Below are 17,838 nucleotides of genomic sequence, written 5' to 3' on the forward strand. Positions count from 1 at the left end.
GGTCTGGGAAGATCCCACATGCCGCGGAGCGGCTGGGCCCGTGAGCCATGGCCACTGAGCCTGCACGTCCGGAGCCTGTGCTCTGCAACGGGAGAGGCCACAGCAGTGAGAGGCCCACGTACCGCAAAAAAAAAAAGCTTGAAGTTGTTTATCAATAAAAAAAATTATTAAGAGGTATACACTGTTTTCATACTGTCTGAAATTCAGCATGTAATTTGTTCTTAGAATACCTCTCAAATTGCACGTTAAATTTTCATCAGAAATACTTGATCGATATTTAGATTTCATAAAATTTATAGATGAAGAGTTAGATTCATATACCAAGTTCTTCCAAAATACTTAAAGGTTTTCCAATAAATGAATCGTATTAGTTTTAAAATTTCAATTAGTTTAATTAAAATTAATTTCCTGTCACACTTGCCTCATTAAAATTTCTCAGTAGCTACACGTGGCAAGTGGCTACCATATTGGACAGCATAGCTCTAGAAAAACTCTTGCATATGTGTACAAGGAGGCATGTTCAAAAATTTTATACTATCGTCTGTAAAAGCACAAAATTGAAAACAAACCAATATAGTAATGGATAAGTAAATTGTAGTATATTTGTGCAATAAAATACTAAACACACAACAGTGTAAATGAACAAGCTATAGGTATACACTTCAACATGTATAAACTAAAAACAACACTATGTTGAGGGAAAAAAGCAAGTCACTGAAGGATAAAGAGAATAATTAAAAAACAAGCAAAACTACACAATCTACTGTCTAAGGATGTGTGTGTGCGCACATGCATGAGTGAGTGCGTGTGTGGTCTCTACTACAGGGGAGAAAACTTTACCTCACCCATTTTAGGTTTTCAGCTAGTACTCCTTCACAAAAAGACAGATTAACAAGAGAAAAGCATTTTACTAACATGTGCAGTGTACATCACCTGGGAGAAATTTAAAGGAAGAGTAACTCCAAGTGGCTTATGTTAGCATCTTCAACAAAGAACAATAAATTTGTGGAGAAATGACAGAAAAAAGGAAAGTAGTTTTAGGCTTTCAAAGTGGCAAACTGTGGGAAGGTAAATATATGGGAGGAAACTAATAGAGTAAGGTTTCTTTGCAGATTCCTCTGGTGCTGATAAGTCTATCTCCAGTAAAAAGAATTTGTATCCTGCCTTTAGGCAGAACAGGGGGATGACAGAGCTTTTCCGGCATTTGCTGATTTTTTTTTTTTTTGGCCGCGCCACACAGCTTGCGGGGATTCAACCAGGGATTGAACCCAGGCCCTCGGCAGTGAAAGCAGGAGTTCTAACCACTGGACAGCCAGGGGATTCCCACGTTTGCTGATTCTTAATAGCCTTCGGCTCAAAATAATTTTTATGTCAGAGGCATATTTTGGGGTGACATATTATGGTTTTCTTCACTGCTGTAACAAATATCCACAACCACATGGTATAAAACAACAGATATTTAGTCCCTCACAAGTCTAAAGGTCAGAAATTCTAGAGGTCTGAAATCTGCATCACTGGGCTGAAGTCAAGATGTCAGCAGGGCTGCACTCTCTCTGGACTCTGAGAATCCATTCCTTGTCTCTTGCAGTTTCTAGTAGCTGCTGGCATTCCTTGTCTGTGGCCACATCACTCCAATCTCCAAGGCCAGCAGATTCAAATCTCTCTCTGCTCCATCTTCACATTGAACCTTCTCTTCTGTATGTGTCTGTAAAATTTTGTCCCTCTTCCTCCCTTTTATAAGGACACTTGTGATTGCAATAGGGCTCTCCTAGATAATCCAGAATAATCTCTCCACTTCAAGATCATTAATTTAAACACATCTGCAAAGACCCTTTTCCCATATAAAGTAACTTTTACACATTCCTGGGATTATGACCTGATACTGAAATGGAGTAAGACCCTGTGGAGCCCTCCCTGTTACAAATCCTTTCCGTCTCCCATTTTCTTACTTGCAGGCAAAGTTTTCAACCTCCTCGACCTTCCCTGAGTTCTAAAGGGAAGATTCAAATAGTTGCTAATCAGGGAAGGGAGGGGATGCAGAAGCAAAGGAGGAGCAGTCAAGAAACAACAGTGCAGCCTTGGGGCAGGGTCCTGGTTCCTCTGCAAGGAACATACATAACAATACCTTTGAGTTCTTCTGCAGGTACTAAGGCCTCCACCCAGGTTTAGGATGGTAACTTCAGGCTGAACACAAGATTCCTAGAGCACCACCCTGTTGCCTCACCACCAACCTAATCAGAAGAAAGTCACACACCCTGCAGCCCTCACCCCCAATTTTGCCTGTAAAAACTTCTCTCCCCAAACCATTGGAGAGTTGTGGGTTTCTGGGCAGGAGCCACCCATTCTCCTTGCTTGGCCCTGCAATAAACCTTTCTCTGCTCCAAACTCCGACATTTAGATTTGTTTGGCCTCACTGTGCAGGAACTTGTGCTCTTAACAATATCTTTGGGGGATGGGGATGTCATTCAGTTTACTACAGTGTTAAAAGTATAGAGATTAAAATTCACGATAGTATTTATCTCTGGGCATTGGGAAAGGGATGCAATTGATATGGGGAACACAGGAGACTTTAAAGATTTTCTGTTTTTTCAGCTGGAGAATAGGTACACTGTGTTCATTTTGCTATTGCTATTATCTGCTTCTCACGTTCTATTCTGCTCCAGGTTATGGTGCTTTCTCTACCCTTCTTCTTACTTTGACCCTTTCATCCCTCTGGCATATAGTAGGCACTTAATAACCTGGTAGCATTTAAAGTGTTTACCATGTTACCTATGGTAAAAGTTTATTTACAGATTATCTCATTTAATTCCCATGATAATTCAACATGGATAGGTATTACTATTAATCCTATTTCACGGATGGGAAACTGAGACCATCTGAGGCCTGCCTAAAGGTCATAGTTGTTACACATGGTGGATCTGAATCAAATCCAGGTAGTGTGGGACTTCCCTGGTGGTGCAGTGGTTGGGAATCCACCTGCCAATGCAGGGGACACGGGTTTGATCCCTGGTCCAGGAAGATCCCACATGCCGCAGAGCAACTAATCCCGTGCGCCACAACTACTGAGCCTGAGTGCTGCAACTGCTGAAGCCTGTGTGCCTAGAGCCCGTGTTCCGCAACAAGAAGCCACCACAATGAGAAGCCCATGCACCACAACAAAGAATAGCCCCCACTCACCAAAACTAGAGAAAGCCCGCTCACAGCAATGAAGACCCAATGCAGCCAAAAAAATTAAAAAATTAAAAAAATAAAATAAAATCCAGGTAGTCTGATTCTACTGCCTGTAACTTTTTTTTTTTAGTTAAGGTGAAATTCCCACTTTTTGGTATACTGTTCAAGAGTTTTGACAAAGACATGTCATCACCATCAAAATTCAGATTTAAAACAATTCTGTCTCCTCAAAAAATCCCCTTATGCCCTTTTGTGGCCAACCCCTCCCTGGCTGATAGACCCCTGAAGCCATTAGTTTTCTGTCCTTATAGTTTTCCCTTTCCTGAATGCCACACAAAGGGAATCATACCCTACATCATTTGAATCTGTCTTAGCATAAAGCATGCATTCACTAGTTGAAGGATATTGAGGTTGTTTCCAGTTTGGAGCAATTACAAGTAAAGTCACTACAAACATTCATGTATAAATTCTTGTATGAACATAAGTTTTCATCTCTTGGCTAAATACCTAGGAATGGTATTGCTAGGTCATATGGTAGCATACGTTTACAAAAAACTGCCAAACTGTTATCTTAAATAGCTTTACTATTTTGCATTCCCACTGGGAAAGTATAAGAGTTCCAGTTGCTCTACATCTTTGTCTGTGCTTAGAATTGTCATCATTTATTTAGATCTTCTTTGATTTCCTTCATCAATGCTTTGTAATTTTCAATGTACAGATCTTGCGCTTATCTTGTTAGATTTGTACTTAAGTATTTCATGTTTTTAGTGTTAATTGCAAACGGTACTGTTTTATTAAATTTCAATTTCCAAGTGTTTATTGCTAGTGTATAGAAATATGATTTTGATTTTTGTATTCTGGCAGCTCTTTTTTATAGATTCCTTGGGAGTTTTTACACAGACAGTTTTTTGTTTGTTTGATTTTTGTTTTTGTTTGGTCTGTAAATACAAACCTTTTATTTCTCCCTTTCCAATGAATATTCTTTTATTTCCTTTTCTTACTTTATTGCATTGGGTAGGACCTTAATACAAGATTGAATAAAAATGAATCCTTAGAGCAATTTAGACTTTCACCATTAAGTATAATCCTAGCTGTAAATTTTTTGTAAATGTTCTTCATCACGTTGGGGAAGTTATCCTCTATTCCTAGTTTGCTATAGAATTAAAAAAAAAACCATGAATGAATGTTGTCAGCTGCTTTTTCTGCATCTATTGAGATGATCATATGTTTTTTCTTATTTAGACTAATGATATGGTCATTTACATTTATTAATTTTCCAGTTTTGAATCAACCTTGTGTTCTAGGAATAAACTCCACTTGTTCATAATGTTTTCTTTTCAGTCCATTGTTTGATCTAATTTCTAATATTTTTTAAGCATTTTTGTGACTGTGTTCATATAGAATATTGACATATAGTTTATTTTCTTATGTCTTTGTCTGGCTTGGGTATCAGGATAATGCTGGCCTCAAAGAATAAATTGGGAAATGTTCTTTCCTGTTCAGTTTTCTGGAAGAATTTATGAGTAGCTGGTTAGCTTGTAATGTTATTTTTCATCACTTGACCTAGCAAAGTTTGACTCTGCTCTCCTGTATACCTGACTTAAATTACTGGCTGCAACTGGATCATCTGTTTCTTATTGCAATATTTCCAGCACTTAACATCTGATTACTCCTTATTTTAATTAAAAAATGTTTTTGTCCAATTTTAATTGTGGTAGAATTCACATAACATAAATTTTACCATCTTAACCATTTTTAAGTATATAGTTCAGTAGTATTAAGTATAATCACATTGTTGTGCAATCAGCCTCCAGAACTTTTTCATCTTTTTTTTTTTTGGCCCCACTGCACAGCCCTTGGCAGTGAGAGCACAGAGTCCTAACCACTGGACTGCCAGGGGATTCCTCCAGAACTTTTTCATCTTGCAAAACTAAAACTCTACACCTATTAAACAACAATACCCTATTTCCCTCTTCCCTTTAGCCTCTGGAAACCACCATTTTACTTGTTTCTATAAATTCTACTATTCTAGATATCTCATATTAGTGAAATCATACAGTATTTGTTTTTTATGACTGGCTTATTTCACTTAGTTTAATGTTTTAAGGTTCATCCATGTACCATGTGTCAGAATTTCCTTCCTTTTAAAGGCTGAATAACATTTCAATGTATGTATATACCACATTTTGTTATCCATTCAGCTGTTAATGCACACTTGGGTTGCTTCTATCTTTTGGCTATTGTGAATAATGCTACTATGAACACAGGTGTACTAAGATCTCTTAGGGACCCTGTTTTCAATTATTTCAGGTATATAACCAGAAGTAGAATTGCTGGATCATATGGTAATTCTATTTTTAATATTTTGAGGAACTGCCATACATTTTCCATAATGGCTGTATCATTTTGTATTCCCACCAACAGTGCACAAGAGTTCCAATTTTCACATCCTTGCCAGCATTTATTTTCTATTTTTCACTTGTTTGTTTTTGATAGTAGCCATCTGAATGGGTATGAAGTGGTATCTCATTGTGGTTTTGATTTGCATTGCCCTAATGATTAGTGATACTGAGATTTTTTTCATATATCTGTTGGCCATTTTATATATCTTCTTTGAATGTCTATTCAAGTTCTTTGCCCATTTTTGAATTGGGTTATTTATTTATTTGATGTTGAGAGTTTATTTTTAAATAAGTTTTAAAAAAAATATTTATTTATTCATATGATTGCACTGGGTCTTAGTTGCAGCACATGGGCTCCTTAGTTGTGGCATGTGAATTCTTAGTTGCAGCATGCGTGTGGGATCTAGTTCTCAGATCCCACACTGGGTTTGACTAGGGATCGAACCTGGACCCCCGCATTGGGAGTGTGGAGTCTTACCCACTGTGCCACCAGGGAAGTCCCAAGAGTTCTTTATATATTGTGGATATTAACCCTTCATTAGATATATGATTTGCAAAAATTTTTTTCACTCCATAGGTTAACTTTTCACTCTGTGGATTGTGTCCTTTGATGCACATTTTAAATTTTGATTTAGTCCAATCTATTTTTACTTTTATTGCCTGTACTTTTGGTGTCATATCTAAGAAATCATTGCCAAATCCAACGTCATGAAGCTTTTCTCTCTACATTTCCTCTGTTTTATAGTTTTAGGTCTTATGCTTAGGTTTTTGATCCATTTTGAGTCAATTTTTGTATATAGTATAAGATAAGGGTCCAACTTCATTCTTGCATGTGGGTATCCAGTTTTCCCAACATCATTTGTTGACAGATTGTCCTCTCCCATTGAATGGTCTTGGCACTCTTGTCAAAAATTATTTGGCCATATATGCAAAAGTTTATTTCTGGGCTCTGTATTCTATTCTACTGGTCTATATGTCTTTTATGACAGTATGCTATTTTTATTTTTTATTATTATTATTTTTTTTGCGGTACACGGGCCTCTCCCGTTGTGGAGCACAGGCTCTGGACGCGCAGGCTCAGTGGCCATGGCTCATGGGCCCAGCTGCTCCACAGCACATGGGATTTCCCAGACCGGGGCACGAACCTGTGTCCCCTGCATCGGCAGGTGGACTCTCAACCACTGCGCTACCAGGGAAGCCCAACAGTATGCTATTTTAATTATTGTAGATTTATAGTAATATTTGAAAATGAGAAGTATGAGCTCTCCAACTTTATTCCTCTTTTTCTTTTTTTTCTCTTTTTTTTTTTTTTTTTTTTTTGCGGTACGCGGGCCTATCACTGCTGTGGCCTCTCCCGTTGCGGAGCACAGGCTCCGGACGCGCAGGCTCAGCGGCCATGGTGCACGGGCCCAGCCGCTCCGTGTCACGTGGGATCTTCCCGGACCGGGGCACGAACCTGTGTCCCCTGCATCAGCAGGCAGATCCCCAACCACTGCGCCACCAGGGAAGCCCTATTCCTCTTTTTCAAGATGGTTTTGGGTATTTGGGGTACCTTGAGATTCCACATGAATCCTAAAGATGGATTTTTCTATTTCTGCAGAAAACACCATTGGGGTTTTGTTAGGGATTATACTGTCTGTAGATTGGTTCAGTAGTACTGATGTTTTAACATTGTCTTTCATCTCCTTGGTTAAGTTTATTATGAGTATTTTATTCTTTTGATGCTACTGTAAGTAGAAATGTTTTCTTAATTTCCTTTTCAGATTGTTAACTGTTAGTGTATAACAACACAACTGATTTTTTTTTTTTTTTTTGCGGTACACGGGCCTCTCACTGTTGTGGCCTCTCCCGCTGCGGAGCACAGGCTCTGGACGCACAGGCCCAGCGGCCATGGCTCATGGGCCCAGCCGCTCCGCGGCATGTGGGATCCTCCCAGACCAGGGCACGAACCCGTGTCCCCTGCATCGGCAGGTGGACTCTCAACCACTGCGCCACCAGGGAAGCCCCACAACTGATTTTTAAAAATCAATTTATTTAAACTAAACTAAAAAAAAAAGAAATAGTTCACCCATTTTTCACACTGTACCTACCCCCACCTTTGGTAACCATCAAACTGTTCTCTGTAGCTATGAATTTAGTTTTATTTTAGATTGCACATATAAGAAAGATCATACGGTATTTGTGTTTCTCTGTCTCACTTATTTCACTTAGCATAATGCACTCAAAGTCCATCCACGTTGTTGTAAATGGCAAAACTTCATTGTTTTCTGTGGTTGACTAATATTCCATTGTATATTTTTGTATGCTTGGTTTGTTTCCATATCTTGGCTATTGTAAATAATGCTACAGTGAACATGGGAGTGCAAGTATCTTTTCTAATTAGTGTTTTTGTTTTCTTCAGATAAATACCCAAAAGTGGAATTGCTGAATCATATGGTAGTTCTATTTTTAATCTTTTGAGGAAACTCCATTTTGTTTTCCATAGTAGCTGCACCAATTTACATTCCCACCAACAGTGCACAAGGGTTCCCTTTTCTCCACATCCTTGCCAACACTAAGAAGTGTTGTTAATTTTAGTCTTTTTGATAATAGCCATTCTAACAGGTGTGAGGTACATTTCATTGTGGTTTTGATTTGCATTTCCCTGATGATTAATAATGGTAGAGCATCTTTTCATGTACCCATTGGCCATCTGTATGTCTTCGTTGGAAAAATGTCTATGCATATCTTCTGTCCATTTTTTTAATCAGATTGTTTGGGTTTTTGCTATTGAGTTGTATGAGTTCTTTACATATTTTGAATATTAGCCCCTTAACAGATATATGATTTGCAAACATTTTCTCCCATTTGGTAGGTTGCTTTTTCATTTTGTTGATGGTTTCCTTTGCTGTGCAGAAGCTATTTATTTATCTATTTAGGCTGCACCAGGTCTTAGTTGAGGCACTTGGGATCTTCATTGCAGCATATGGGATCTTTTAGTTGCAGCATGCGGACTTCTTAGTTGCGGCATGCAGACTCTTAGCTGTGTCATGTGGTCTCTTAGTTATGGTATGCATGTGGGATCTAGTTCCCTGACTGGGGATTGAACCCAGACCCCCTGCATTGGGAGCATGGAGTCTTACCCACTGGACAACCAGGGAAGTCCTCAGAAGTTTTTTAGTTTGATGTCGTACCACTTGTTTATTTTTGTTTTTACCTTTGTTATTGGTGTCAAATCCAAAAAATTATCACCAAGAGCAATGTCAAGGAGATTACTACCTATGTTTTCTTCCGGAATTTTTATAGTTCCAGGTCTTACATTCAAGTCTTTCATCCATTTGGAGTTAATTTTTATGTATGGTGTAAGACAGAAATCCAGTTTCACTCTTTTGCATGTGGCTGTCCAATTTTCCCAGCACCATATATTGAAAAGACTTTCCTTTCCCCACTGTATACTCTTGGTTCCTTTGTCATAAACTGATGATATGTGTGTGTGGGTTTATTTCCAGGGTCTCTTTTCTGTTCCATTGATGTATGTGTCTATTTTTATGCTGATACTGTACTGTTTTAATTTCTATAGCTTTGTAATATTGTTTGAAATCAGGGAGCTTGATGCCTCCAGCTTTTGTCTTTTTTCTCAATATTGCTTTAGCTCTTCAGGGTCTTTTATGATTCCAAAAGAATCAAATTTTAGGATTTTTTGTTCTATTTCTGTAAAAAAATTTCAGGATTTTTTCTTCTATTTTTAGGATTTTTTGTTCTATTTCTGTAAAAAATGTCATTGAAATTTTGAAAAGGATTGTATTCAATCTGTAGGTTGCTTTGGGTAGTATAGATATTTTAACAATATTAATTCTTGCAGTGTGTGAGCATGAAATACTTTTCCATGTGTGTCTTCAATTGCTTTCATTAATGTCTTGTAGTTTCCAATATACACGTCTTTCACCTCCTTGGTTAAATTTAGTCTCAGGTATTTTATTCTTTTTGATGAAGTTGTAAATGGGATTACTTTCTTAATTTCTCTTTCTGAGAGTTCATTATTAGTATATAGAAAATTAAACATTTTTGTGTATGATTTTGTATCCTGCAACTTTCATGAATTCATTTATTTGTTCTAACAGGTTTGTTTTTTGTTGTTGTTGCTGTTGTTTTTTTATGGAAACTTTTTTTTGGCTGTGTTGGGTCTTCGTTGCTGCACACAGGCTTTCTCTAGTTGTGGCAAGCAGAGGCTACCCTACGTTACGGTGGGCTTCTCATTGTGGTGGCTTCTCTTTTGTGGAGCATGGGCTCTAGGCATGCAGGCTTCAGTAGTTGTGGCACACGGGCCCAGTAGTTGTGGCTTGTGGGTTCTAGAGCACAGCCTCAGTAGTTGTGGTGCACAGACTTAGTTGCTCCATGGCATGTGGACTCTTCCTGGACCAGGGATCGAACCCATGTCCCCTGCATTGGCAGGTGGATTCTTAACCACTGAGCCACCAGGGAAGTCCCTTTTGATGGAATCTTTAGAGTTTTCTATATATAAGATTATATCATCTGCAAATATAATATTTCCTCCTTTCCAATATGGATGTCTTTTATTTTTTTATTTTTTAAATTATTTATTTATTTATTTATTTATTTTTGGCTGCGTTGAGTCTTTGCTGCTGTTGGTGGGCTTTCTCTAGTTGCGGTGAGTGGGGGCTACTCTTCGTTGCTGTGCGCAGGCTTCTCTTGTTGTGGAGCACGGGCTTTAGGTGTACAGGCTTCAGTAGTTGTGGCATGCAGGCTCCAGTAGTTGTGGCACGCAGGTTCAGTAGCTGTGGCTTACAGGTTCTAGAGCGCAGGCTCAGTAATTGTGGTACATGGGCTTAGTTGCTCCACAACATGTGGGATCTTCCCAGGCCAGGCCGTGTCCCCTGCATTGGCAGGTGGATTCTTAACCACTGCACCACCAGGGAAGTCCCTATTTCTTTTTTCTTGCCTAATTACTCTGGCTAGGACTTCCAGTAATATGTCAAATAGAACTGGTAAGAGTGGGCATCCTTGCCTTGTTCCTAATCTTAGAGGAATAATTTTCAGATTTTCACTTTTCAGTATGATGTTAGCTGTGGGCTTGTCATATATGGCATTTATTATATTGAGGTATGTTCCCTCTATACCTGCTTTGTTGAGAGTTTTCATCACAAAAGGGTGTTGAATTTTGTCACATGCTTCTTCTGCATCAATTGAGATGATCATATGATATTTTTCCCCTTCATTTTGCAAATTTGGTACATTTCATTCATTGATTTTCACATGTTGAACCATTTTTGCATCCCTGGAATAAACCCCACGTGGTCATGGTATATAATTCTATTAATGTGCTGTTTAATTCTGTTTGCTAGTATTTTGTTGAGGATTTTTGCAACAATGTTTAGAGATGTTGGTCTGTAGGGTTTTTTTTTGTTTGTTTTGTTTTGCAGTATCTTTATCTGACTTTGGTATGAGGGTAATTCTGGCCACAAAGAATGAGTTGAGAAAGGTTCCTTTCTCTTGAATTTTCTGGGAGAATTTATGAGAAGTTGGTGATACTCTTTCTTTAATCACCATGCTGTGTGTTAGTTTGTAATGTTATTCTTCATCACGGCTTATCAGACTTTGTCTCTGCTCTCCTGTATTTTTGATAATTTGCTGCAACTGCATTACCTATTTCTGATTGCAGTATTTCCAGCACCTAACATTTGATTACTTTTTTTTTTTTTTTTTGCGGTATGTGGGTCTCTCACTGTTGTGGCCTCTCCCGTTGTGGAGCACAGGCTCCAGATGTGCAGGCTCAGCGGCCATGGCTCACAGGCCCCGCTGCTCTGCAGCATGTGGGATCCTCCCGGACCAGGGCACGAACCCGCGTCCCCTGCATCGGCAGGCGGACTCTCAACCACTGCGCCACCAGGGAAGCCCTGATTACTCTTTTGACATGGTGATTTGGCTTGCAAAATCCAAATCTTAATGTTATTGTAAGGAGTGTAGAGAGAGTTCAGTTTGTCTGAAGCCAAACTGAGAGAGTAATTGATAAATTTGGAAAAGATGGAGCAGTGATTCTCCATCTATCAGATTTACCATTCCCTTTTAAAATATTTTTAACATACCTTTGTTCCTCTGAAGTGAAATTCATAGATAAAATATCTATACTCATACTTTAAAAAATTAATATGTGAGGGTAAATATAAGTGCTAATTTATAATAACACACATTTCAATGTGTAAATTCTAAGTCAAACTTCAGTAGAAGACATAACAAAGAAGTAGATATGTAGAATTAATTATGTATTAATTATGTATTAATTATGTAGAATTAAAATAAATATGAAAGCTACAAATATAGGCTGATACAAATGCAGGTTTATTGTACTGGCACTACATATTATTAGCAGTAGTGCATTGCTAGTTGGTACTATGGTGTTTCAGAATGGTGAAATTTTATTGGAGAAATTCTAAAAAATATTTTCCTTTGATTTATAAAATATTTGCATTCCTGGAAATTTCAGTAAGCAATGAAACTCCGTAAAAAATTATTCTGCATTTATACTTTAAAAAGAGTAAGTTTCTAGGCTCAGATAATTATAAACAGATTTTTTTTAACCTATGTAAATATCCCATGGGACAGTCAAAATTTATGCAGGCTGGGCCAATTCTTTAACATGTGTACTGTCCATTGCACTGTTGGGTGGGCTGGCACCCCTTAGCACCTTTTACTAAATAAAATACATCTTCCCTCCCATTCATTGTTACAACCAAAAATGCTTCCACAAATTTCTTTTTTAAGTTATTTATTTATTTAGGCTGCGTTGAGTCTTCATTGCTGCGTGTGGGCTTTCTCTAGTTGTGGTGAGCGGGAGCTACTCTTTGTTGGGGTGCACAGGCTTCTCGTTGAAGTGGCCTCTCTTGTTGTGGTGCATGGGCTCTAGGCATGCGGGCTTCAGTAGTTGCAGTGTGTGGGCTCAGTAGTTGTGGCTCGCCGGCTCTAGAGCGCAGTCTCAGTAGTTATGGCGCGTGGGCTTATTTGCTCCACGGCATGTGGGATCTTCCCCGACCAGGGATGGAACCCGTGTCCATTGCATTGGCAGGCAGATTCTTAACCACTGAGCCACCAGGGAAGTCCCCACAAATTTCTAAATGCCCATATGAGGCAGTAATTACCCCCACTGAGAATTTGCTGATAGATTTTTGAGGAGGGGAAATAATGAAGTAGAAATCATGTCGTGGAATATTCTGATAGCTTCTTTCCAGTTGTAAGCATTGATTAAAAAAAGAAAAAGAAGTAACTTCCTTTAATTAATTAGTAATTAGTTTGTTTATAGCAGCCACAGTTTATAAGGCATTTCACACATCTTACGTGTCTCACATCAACTGTAAACTCAGTATCTGCATTATTTTACAGATGAGTCAGGGCAGCTCAGAATTGTTAAGTGATTTATTAAAAGTCATTTTAATGAGAGAGCTAGAGTTGGAATCCAGATATGGTTTCATTATATTATAGCAATGCTAGGATGAAGGCAGAGAAAAAAAATTTAAGAGGAGAATCTGAGACTCACAGAAAAACTAGAATTAGGGGACTTCCCTGGTGGTTCAGTGGTTAAGACTACATGCTTCCACTGCAGGGGGGTGCAGATTTGATCCCTGGTCAGGAAACTAAGATCTCACATGCCGTGCAGCCAAAAACAAACAAACAAACAAAAGACAACAACAACAAAAAACTAGAATTGGCAAGCCTTTGATTAGACAGCTTTATAGTGACTGTCACTGACATTCTGGGAAGAAAGGTGGTCAAAGCTTACTGTCAAACAGAGGATTTATTAATATATTCTCCCTTCTTATTCTTATAGGACCTTAATATGCAGCTGGGTGACATCATGCAGAATGTGCAGTGGATAATAAATCGCTATACTATGGATGAGAATGTGCACTCTGGAAGGGAAATATCCCTTACAGAACATAAGAAATGGAGAGCAAGTTTGCTGGAGAAAATAGTTACTTGTGCCAAGACTGCTGAAATTAAAGAAAAGACTCTTGTCTACATTCTGGCGTGGCTGGAAGAATGGAGTAAGTTTCCAGAAGTGATTTAAAGTTAATGAAAAAGCTAGAGAATGGAATTATAAGCAAATTATGAAGGATTAGAAGAAGACTAAACAAGAAAAGACTAAGGTGGTTATTTAGAGAACAGGTGCTCTCTGTTCCAGGAAGAATAGAATAAGGAAAATATAAGCTCGCTCACTTAGTACCAGCTATTCTGGCCTCCTTGCTTTTCTTCAAGCATGCCAGCATACTCCTGCCCAGTGTCCTTATGCTTCCTAGTCCCTTGCCTGGAACATTTTCCATCAGGTAGCCACATGGCTCATTCTCTGCTTATATTTCTCTTTAAAATGAGGTGTTCTCTGACCATCCCCATTCTCTACCCACTGGCACTGTCCATTATTCTTTACTCTTCTTTATTTTTGTCTATAGCATTTCTTACCATCTGACATACTTTATAATTAATGTGTCTTTTAAAAATTTTTTGTCTGTGTCCTTTCACTAGAATGTAAATAGTATGAAGTTAGGGGATTTGTTTTATTAAATGCTGTATCTTCAGGATCTAGAACAGTACATGACAGAGGAGACACTGGTTGGATGAAAGAATGAATAAGCTAAGAATACAAAAAAGAGAAATTTCATTTAGTTACAAGAAATCTCATGTAACAGGGGTTATAAAATACTAGAAAACTTACCAAAGGAGTTAATTGGAGTTTAGATCCCCAATATTAAAGCACATGTTCACATTTTAGATATCTCCATCCCTGAAGTCAGGGAACTAAAAAATTAGACACCTGTTAACCATATTTTAACCATATTTTCATGGCCAAGGCTTACTGTTTGGCCTTCTATTCCAAGTCTCTTTTTTTTTTTAATTTCTTCATAGAGAGAAGCCTCAGAATAGAAATAATTAAGAGATACCTATATTTCCCAATACTACAATATTGAATAGGTAGCCAATATTATAAGCCTATATGGTTATAATTATTTATTTTTCTGCACAAAAGTAATTTTTTTTACTCTCTTCAAGATGTCATTTTGTCTAAAATGACTACAATTGATATTGATGAACACCACCACTGTATAGAACAAATGGAGATGTTACCAGAAATGCTCAAAGCTATTGAGAGCAATGTCAAGCTACTGAGCAGAATTAGTACATCTTCACTTGAAGAAAAGAAGAAACAAAAGAAAAAAACAGGTAAGAGTGCTGTAAGACTTTGGAAATAGATTTGACTTTTTCTAAAAAAGAACTTTATAATTTATGTACCATAAAATTTACCCACGATAATTGTACAATTCAATGACTTTTAATAAATTTAGAGTTGTGCAACTATCACCAAAATCTAACTTTAGAACATTTTTATCAAACCCCAAAGATCTCTCAGGCCCATTTGCGGTCAATCCTCATTCCCACCCTCAGCCCCAGACAACCACTAATCTCTTTTCTGTCTCAATAGATTTGCCTTTCCTGGATATTTCATGAAGTGGAATCATATTTTATGTAGTCTTTTATGTCTGGTGTCTTTCATTTAGCATAATGTTCTTGAGGTTCAGCCATGTTATAGGATGTATCAGTAGTTTCTTCCTTTCTATTGCCAATTGTACACTATTGTTTGCATATACCAAACTTTGTTTATCCATTTACCAGTGCATGGACATTTGCATTGCTCCCACTCTTTGGCTTTTAAGAATAATGCTGCTATGAACACACATGTATATGTTTTTGTGTGGATGTAAAATTTCATTTCTTTTTGGACATACCTAGGAGTAGAATTTCTATGTCATTTATTTATTATTGCTGGTAAACTTATGTTTAACTTTTTAAGAAATTGTTAACTGATTTCCCAAGTGACAGCACCATTGCAATTTCCATCAGCAGTGTATTAGGGTTCCAGTTTCTTCACATCCTCAACAACACTTGTCATTGTCTGTCTTTTTTATTATAGCCTTTCTAATAAGTATGAAGTGGTATCTCATTGTGGTTTTAATTTGCATTTCCCTAATGATTAATGATGTTGAGCATTTTTTCATGTGCTTATTAGTCATTCCTATATCTTTGATGAAATGTCTATTCAAATACTTAGCCATTTTTATTATTGAGTTTTAAGAGTTCCTTATATATCCTGGATACAAGTCCTTTATCAGAAAAGTGATTTGCAAATGTTTTCTCCCAGTCTGTGGCTTGTCTTTCATTTTCTTAATGGTGCCTTGAAGGCCCAAAGTGTTTAATTTTGATGATGTTCCATCAATTTATCATTTTTTTCTTATATGGATCATGGGTTTAGTGTTGTATTATGCACTTGTATCAGTCAGCATTCAACCATGAGAGCAGAACCAGAAGGAGATTATATATAATCTATCTATCCATCTATCTATCACACTGCAATTGAGGAACATGCTGTATATTATTTTAATTCTTTTAAATTTATTGGGACTTGTTTTATAGCCTAGCATATGAGCTATTCTGGAGAGTATTCCATGTGTTCTTGAAAAGAATATATATCTGGTTGTTGTCAGGTGCAGTGTTTTATAGTTGGTTTATATTGTTGTTCTAGTCTCCTATGTATCTCTTTGCTGATTTTTCTATCTAGTTGTTCTATCCATTAGTGAGAGCGGGATATTGACCTCTCCAACTATTATTGTTATTTCTCTCTTTAATTCTGTCAGTTTTTTTGCTTCCTGTATTTTAAGGCTCTGTTGTTAGATGCACATATGTTTATAATTGTGTTAGCTTCCTGATGAACTGACCCTTTTATCATTATAAAATGTCTTCTGTTGTCTCTAGAACCATTTTTTTTTGCCTTAACGTTTATTTTGTCTGATATTAGTATAGTCTCTCTAGCTCCCCTGTGGTTACTGTTAGCAAGATTGAATCTAGGATGTGTTGCTTATAGTTGGATCTTGTGGGCTTTTTTTTAAAATACAATATGGCAATCTCTGACTTTTGGCTGGAGTGTTTAATTCATATTTAATGTAATTATTGATATGGTTGGATATATACCTGCTATTTTGCTGTTTTCCATATGTCTCATATATCTTTTTCTTCTTCTATTCTTCTTTTACTGCCTTCTGTGTTAAACAGATACTTTATTTTTATTTTTATTTATTTTATTTTCAGCTGTGTTGGGTCTTCATTGCTGCGTGCAGGCTTCCTCTAGTTGCAGCAAGAAGGGGCTACTCTTCGTTGCGGTTCGCGGGCTTCTCATTGCGGTGGCTTCTTTTGTTGCGGAGCACAGGCTCTAGGCACATGGGCTTCAGTAGTTGTGCTGCACTGGCTCAGTAGTTGTGGCTCGTGGGCTCTAGAGCGCAGGTTCAGTAGTTGTAGCACACGGGCTTACTTGCTCCATGGTATGTGGGATCTTCCCGGACCAGGGATCAAAGCTGTGTCCCATGCATTGGCAGGCGGATCTTAACCACTGCGCCACCAGCGAAGTCCCCTGAAGAGATATTCTAGTCTACTTTTTAATTCTATTTTTTCCTACATTTTTGGAGTGATTTTCTTAGTGGTTGTTCTAGGAATTGCAGTATACACTTTAACTTACCACAATCTGCTAGAGATTAGTACTAACTTAATTCCAGCAAAATATAGAATGTTTGCTCCAATAGCTCCATTCTCTTCCCCTTCTTTGTGCTTTGTCATATATATTACATATTTACGCATTATATGCCCAACAATATAGTTTTATAATTATCGTTATTTATTTATTTACTTATTTATTTTTGGCTGCGTTGGGTCTTCGCTGCTGCACGCGGGCTTCCTCTAGTTGCAGCAAGTGGGGGCTACTCTTCATTGTAGTGCACAGGCTTCTCACTGTGGTGGCTTCTCTTGTTGCGGAGCACAGGCTCTAGGCATGTGGGCTTCAGTGATTGTGGAATGTGGGCTCAGTAGTTGTGGCACACGGGCTTAGTTGCTCCAAGGTATGTGGGATCTTCCTGAACCAGGGATTAAACCCATGTCCCCTGCATTGGCGGGAGGATTCTTAACCACTGCGCCACCAGGGAAGTCCATATAAATTATTGTTTTATACGATTGTCTTTTTAATTGACAAAGAGAGAAAAAAGAAAAAAATATTTTTACCATCTTTTTAATTTACTTACATATACTGATGCTCTTTATTTGTGTGAAATTGCGTTATCCTCTGGTGTCATTTTCTTGCAACCTAAAAGACTTCTTTACTATGTCTTGTAAGGCCAGTCTACCAGCACCAAGTCGTTGCTCATCTGGGAACGTCTTCATTTCACATTCATTTTTTTCA

The 17,838-nt window shown here is 37.8% G+C and overlaps 1 protein-coding gene across 1 annotated transcript in view; it reads left to right on the top strand.

Moving 5' to 3' along the window:
- FAM186A (family with sequence similarity 186 member A) overlaps positions 1-17,838 on the top strand; it is a gene marked incomplete at both ends in the record, with an annotated part of 84,660 nt that overhangs the window by 42,714 nt on the left and 24,108 nt on the right. Inside the window, 2 exon segments of the mRNA XM_081250230.1 lie at positions 13,393-13,609; positions 14,610-14,780. Coding sequence (XP_081106356.1) covers positions 13,393-13,609; positions 14,610-14,780 — 388 coding nt within the window.

This window comes from Mesoplodon bidens (genome assembly GCF_964165515.1).
Source record: "Mesoplodon bidens genome assembly, chromosome: 11".
NCBI lineage: Eukaryota > Metazoa > Chordata > Mammalia > Artiodactyla > Ziphiidae > Mesoplodon > Mesoplodon bidens.